The sequence below is a fragment of the Passer montanus genome, unplaced genomic scaffold (assembly GCF_014805655.1).
Source record: "Passer montanus isolate IOZ18808 unplaced genomic scaffold, ASM1480565v1 scaffold18, whole genome shotgun sequence".
Taxonomy (NCBI): domain Eukaryota; kingdom Metazoa; phylum Chordata; class Aves; order Passeriformes; family Passeridae; genus Passer; species Passer montanus.
Genome location: NW_024365381.1, coordinates 11,006,341 through 11,012,917, shown reverse-complemented (window position 1 = coordinate 11,012,917; position 6,577 = coordinate 11,006,341). Strand labels below are relative to the sequence as shown.

Here is a 6,577-nt window from a genome sequence, read left to right as displayed (position 1 = left end):
CAGAGCCACAATTACAGCTGCCTCATACATGGAGGAACAATAATCTAGATTTAAGCATATAATATCGTACCTGAAAACAGGGTTAGACCATGCTCTTTTAAGAGTTTCAGGTATATGAACACAATTAACATGCTCATAAGTGAAAAACATTGCCCTCTCCTCCTCCACCACCCAAAATGCTCTTAGATGCCCCATCAGCATTTTTAGTTTTTATGAATAAATCAAAAAATCATTTTCTACCATCCATTACCTAGAACTTCATTCCATACAAAAAAAAAAATTGTTGTTTCTGATGATAGTCAAGACTATCCTGATCTCAACACTAACTCTGCCCTGCTGTCTGAATTTCCTTGCAACAGTAGAAATATTTTACTAACAAAAGGAAGATTATCCAAAACATTTGCTGAGCTCCTGTGACCAGTCTCTTCATGAATCACAGCTCCACAGTACAAGGCTGATGTTGTGAAAGACCAAGCTTGTGATTTGCCTGTTAGAGAGTTGTGAGAGGAGTCTTGGCAACTACCGTCCCCCAGAAGACCTCTAGGATTTCTGGTAATGAGAAACTAGTATCCCAGAACAATCCCTGCAAAGACCATTTTCCTGTAAGTGTTGGACAGGTGTGAAAGGTATGTCTGGAAAGAATCCCAAAAGGGTCTCTTGCAATTGCCCTATTCTGCACAAACAGCTAGCAGCCACTTCCCATCTTATGAAACACTGGGAGAAATCACAAGGTCATCCTTCAGGAACAGTAAAGGCAGGTAAAGATGAGTGAGACAGGGCAGTCAGCAGAAACTCCAAAGAAAAGTGAAGGAAAGTTGGACAACACATCTACTGCTTAGGCTGAATCTAAATGGTTCTGGGAACAGCTGCTCAGAAAGGACATGTTTGATCTCCTGAAACAAAAATTGTCTAATGCAGGGGTAACTCTTTATTGATGGAGAAAACGGTATAAATTTTAACAACACTGATACTAACTTCAGAAACTTATTTGTTTCTGAAGAAGACTTGTGAGGACAATTAAATAAAAACCTCATAGTGGACAATCAAATCAGAGATGACAACCTTCAATAATTAAACAAGCAAGACCAGCATAATGAATTAGTCATTTACCAAAGAAATTCCAGTTCAAAGGATTGTTGTTCTGCCACAAAGAAAACACACCATATAAATACTATTTTTATACAAATTTTAATGTGCCATATAATTCATTATTATCTTCCACAACATTATAATAATTTATATTCAATATCTATAACAATTAGTAAAGTAACTTGGTAACAAAACTAAAAACAAATTTATTGCTTTGAAGTTTGTTTTGGATTAAACCACTGGTAAATTCCAATCTGTCTGAAGAGCCATGTAAATAGGGTGGAGTCCAGAATGTCCTTAGGATGGTGTGATTTCCACTGCAAGTATCACTGATAAGAATCAAACATCTTGACCTCACCAAACCATAGACAACCTAGAAATACCACATGAAAGATTGAAGATAGTGTGTGGTGGCTAATAATTCCTCTGCTTCCTCCGTGCCACTGCCAAGCGCAAGGCCTGAATAATCAACTTCTCATTGTTCAGGACGTTGTAATCTGTCAGTTTCACCAGTTTGTCAAAATTCTCTTCACTGAAACACACCTCTCTTGTTGTAAACGGGGAGAGGATGCTGGAGACATCAACTTTGCCTTCAGCCATCTCTTCAGGACTCCTTTCCTCACCTAAGGGGACAATCACAGGGAGATGCACCAATAAGGTTTGATTGCAGTATGTAGCTACTATCAGTATTTACATAATTACAGGTAGAAAAGGGAGACTGGGAAGGAAAGATATAATTTGCCAGAGGCAAGTAAAAATACTGTGCTAGTAGCACTGTATTCTTCAGCATCTGGATCAAGCCTCTATCCAAATAAGATTTTACATCATTTGACATTTATATCACTCAAACAGCTTGAAGTTAGAAAAACATTAGCAGCAGCAATGCTAGACCATTGCTGGGACAACAGTCTTTTTTACCCAACTAGAAAATAATAAGTTAAAAGAAAACCAGATATTCTTGTGCTAGATAAAATAATATCCACCTCACTGAAAGTTCAGGAGAAAACATTGCACTCAGAGGATATAATTCAATTAAAACCAAAGATCTCTGCCCACACAAGCCTCAGACTGGGAGATTACTTTTAAATATGTGAAAAAAACTTGAATGAATGGGTTTCACACCAAAACCAGCAGAAGTTCTTTCCTTGTCCTTGTTGGCAAGCAGCAGTGCATGACAAGTCCATTTCTATAGAGTAAAACATCTTGTGTTGAGAACCTACCCCTCAAGGTGTAGAAGTATCAGAATTTTTGCTTTCATACTATCTCTAGCAGTTCTTGTGAAATAAGTGCCTGTGCTTTAAGAATGCCAAGTGCTTTAAGAAAGATTCTGGAGTTCATATAGTTCAGATTTACTGACACAGAGCAGTAATATTTTTCAGTGATGAGACCGATGCTGGCATTGGAAAGGTCAGAGATGACAGTGACAGACACATTACATATGAAATAGAAAGAATTCACTAGGAAAACAACATTTTATTAAAATTGCTATCACAGATGACTCACCAGGAGCTTTATATTTCTTGAAGGTGTCATTTACTAGGGGAAAGAAAAGCACTGTTGGAGCTTGTGGACTGTCAGCCTCTTCAAACACATAGCACTCCTTCAAGTTTTCCCTGTCTTCCTCACTTATCTCAATTTTGGGAAATGGAATTTCTTGGTCCGAGAAGTACTTCGCAATCTGATCCAGAGGCTGGATGAAAAAAAGAAGATATATATAAAAATTATTACAAACAATCAAAACTGTTAGAGAACTGGATATTTTAAACTGCAGCAGCTAAAAGAAATATCCTAAGGTTTGAATCTCCCTCCGGCAAGATATTAAATTTCAGATGGAAACAATCATAACCACACCAGACATTGCTCATCTTATTTTCCACATTGCTTTAGGCAAAACAAGAAAACAGTCACTTTCTCTGAACTTGAAAATTAATCCAAAACCCACAGGTCTGATTTTATGACTCCATTGAAAGAAGTTCAGAAGGGGAAGGCAAAGAAACTACAAGAATAGAGAAGGAACACATCAATCCAGATTACTCTGTATCATTGTCTTGACTTCTTCATTATTTACCACTTTCCCAGTCTGTCTGCTGCATAATTGGTGTTCCTTGATAATGACTCCCTGTTAATAAATACACTTACCAATATATCTTGTGACCTCATAAAAAAACTTTAACAGCTATATTTACTACAAACCTATGTTTATTTTTGTATTATTATCATTATATATGCAACACTATTATATTAAGTTATTAATGAATCTGGCATTAGCCCTACATTTCCATAGGAGTAGTATGAGATATAAAGGCCAAGACAGATTTTCTCATTTAGTCTGTTAAAGTGTTTTCAGGACTTTCCATTGCCTTTGTAATTTTTTCAGTACAAAGATAACCAAAATCAGTAGCAGAGTTTCAGACTACTTTATCAGTTTATAATATAATCCAGAATATAATCCATCAGTTTTTAAAAACTATTGTATCCACTGCAGTGAAGACCTTGATGATTTTGAAATGTCTATATCCATCATCATCTTCTAATATTCTTCTTAGTTACTGAGAAATCAATTGCCTAATGTTGTAAATAATAAATTAGATAATCATAATAATCTAACTCACATTCCAGTACTGAAAAGTTTTACCTGACAATCAATAGAGACCAAAAGACCATGAAGGAAAAAGATCTCAGATACCACGGCTTTTCTTACCAGTGTTTGGGACCCTCCACTGTAATTCAAATGGAGGATGACATCGACCTCCCTCTTCGATCTCAAAAGTGGTGGGTAGCTGGTATTAATGAAAAAGCCAGTATCAACCAGTGAGAGCTCATCGTTTGCCGTTTCCATCAGTTTATTTGGAAAGGAGTCTATCACTGTGTCTGAAACATAATTATTTCTCATTACTATAAATAAAACACCAGAATTGATTTCTCTTCTGAAGGAAGGTAAAGAATAAAGAATCAAAAATTTTGCCCTCACTCTAGCTGTACTCATTTACAGGAGTGACATGCTCTCCTTCCCCCTTCCTGAGCACCTCATGCTGCTTTAGCCCTAGAGGGGAGATATCTCCTGCTGCCTTAGGCTGAGCTCACTTTATCCACAGGCACATAATCCCCAGACAACCAGATAAAATTTCACTCTTCAACCTGTGCCCCCCCGCCACACCCACCCCCAAAATTGAAATGGTGTTCAAATCTGGCTTTCATGTTTTCCATTTGTAAAGAGAGAAGTGGCATTTCAGAAGTCAGTCTCAGCTCTTTCTCTTTGTTGGAAGTCCCAAGGGAATTCTGAAACCTAAACCTTCTTAGAATATTACTGAAAAACATGCTGGTTTACTGTGCCTTTCCAGGTAGAAAATCCTTCACTCTCCAGGTACTTGTTATGAAGCTGGAAGCCTCTGATAAAATTGGGATACTGTGCAATGGTTGGGCGTCCTGTTAAGACATCTCGCAGAGTAGAGGAGAAGACACTCGAAGGAGTGAATAGACACGTGTCTACTTCATAGGGATTCACAGACAGAAAGGGTTCTTCTGCTGCCAGATGGAAAAAAGAAATTTTATGTTTAGGATAGTTTTCTGAAATGACCAGTATTTTGAAAAATGGAGTGACTAATAATGACAGGTATCATCATCCCCCACTCCAAAGTTAATCAAACATAATTATAAGCCCTTAAGGTCTATGCCACCAAATAAAATTCAGCAATAGACAGTGAATTAAATGACCAGCTACCTGCAGGCAGCAGGCTGCCAGGCAGTAAGGATCACCTTCCACTCTAAGCTTCCTCAAATGATGCCCACACCTCTACTGTACCATGTGGTGGAGGGGAGAGAGCAGTCCCAAAATACACAGGAGACCTGTCAATAGGACACCTTCAGAATGCATGTCAGTGTCACCCAGAGTCAGCATCAACTAAATTAGGAGACCAGTCACTACAGGTTCCCTGTGCAATTAACAGCAAGAGCAAGCTTTCCCCATGGGTAGTTCAGTGGAGAAATCAGCCTTCTGCAAGAGCTGTTTTCTCTACCCATGTTATTACTGGCCAAGGAGGACCATATCCTAATTTAACAATCTGAATATGTGGTTTTGATACAATATTATTTTTATATGTCTGATAGAGACTGGTTTTGTGTCTGTATGACCTTCAGGAAAATGTATAGGTTTTACACAGCTTTTCCAAAGAAGCACAATTTAGTTTTAAATCAGGCAGAAAAATAATTCTTAGTTGGCATCTCTGCTTTTCTTTCCTCATCTTTTACTCTCTGACTTTGACAGCATTTCTTTATGCATTAGACATCTTCAAACAACATAAACAGCATATACCAGTTTTTTTGGTTTTTGTTTTTTTTTTTTTGCAAAAAAACTTAAAATCTCACCTATATCTTTTACTCTGTCTCTGGTCCATCTGCACCAGAAATCTTCTGAATCAGCAGCCAAATTCCAGACATACATCACATCTATGGAAAATATACTACTCCACATGCCTATAGGGTGAAAGAGGAAGAGAAGCTGATTGATGGAGTGGCCTCGGAAGAATCTTAATTGATACCTTCAGTTCTTCCCATTGGATAGTTCCTTTCTGTCTATATGGATACCTTTGTGGGCATACTTCATGAGTACATCCTTGCTAGTGTAAACTCACACTCGCTCAACCTGTCTGCTGGTGTCTTCCCAGTGGTGTCCACCACAGACCATGTGCTCGCCCATACCAGCTGTCTCTCCAGTAGACCACTTTTCCCCAAGGCAACAGTCACCTTGCATATAGCAGATCCGAGTCTCTGGGAGCTGCTTCACCATCCTTCCCATAAAGAACTGACTTCCAAAGTGCTCTGCGCGAATAGATGCTCCGTATTTCAGCAGACCAACTTCATAAGGAGTGAACTCCAGCCACTCTATGGCAACAGCAGCCAGACCATGAAAAAGCAACATGTTAGACAACATGTTAGATCATACTAAACAGAAGAGTTTCCAGAAGCAAACCCAGTGAGGAAGACACTGGCTAGTTCATAGCATGCCATTCACCAGCCATGGCTGTATCTGTATCGCTGGCAGTACTGATGCCATGAGGTCCTTCCACACTGTGGCAGGGCAGTTCCAGGCTGTGATACAGCAACCTCCAGCAAAAAAAAACCCCTGGTCTGAATGAAACCACAGGCACTCCCTTAATAGACTTAATCTTACCCCAAAGTATGTGTTGCTCATGCATAATTTGTTTCCTTTAGGGCTCTAGTGACAGAGAGCTTAGCATTCACTTGGTGTCATGTGCTTAGCTGCTCGTGTTAAACAGATACTGTGAAAATTAACAGTTGAGGAAATAGTGATTTTCCTGACATTTTCCAAAATTTCCAAGTTTTTTCTTTAATTGTTAAAAATAACACCACATGGGACCATATAAGAATTTTTTTTACTCCAAGTCTTTTGTGACAGGATAAATTGTGACTTTGACATCTGCTGTGGTATGTCTGTGTTCCCACTTTTAGCAAAATAAAAAACTCAAAT

The 6,577-nt window shown here is 38.5% G+C and overlaps 1 protein-coding gene across 1 annotated transcript in view; it reads right to left on the bottom strand.

Moving 5' to 3' along the window:
- Window positions 1–1,224: 1,224 nt before the first annotated feature.
- The window catches only part of LOC120500283 (cytosolic phospholipase A2 epsilon-like), a 33,812-nt gene continuing 28,459 nt past the window's right edge, over window positions 1,225–6,577 (bottom strand). Inside the window, exons 16-21 of the mRNA XM_039704928.1 lie at window positions 5,833–5,970; window positions 5,455–5,562; window positions 4,423–4,614; window positions 3,791–3,960; window positions 2,593–2,779; window positions 1,225–1,712 (exon numbers count right to left, since the gene is read on the bottom strand). Of these exons, the coding sequence (XP_039560862.1) occupies window positions 1,504–1,712; window positions 2,593–2,779; window positions 3,791–3,960; window positions 4,423–4,614; window positions 5,455–5,562; window positions 5,833–5,970 (1,004 nt within the window). The 3' untranslated portion in view covers window positions 1,225–1,503. The remainder of the gene's footprint in view (window positions 1,713–2,592; window positions 2,780–3,790; window positions 3,961–4,422; window positions 4,615–5,454; window positions 5,563–5,832; window positions 5,971–6,577) is intronic.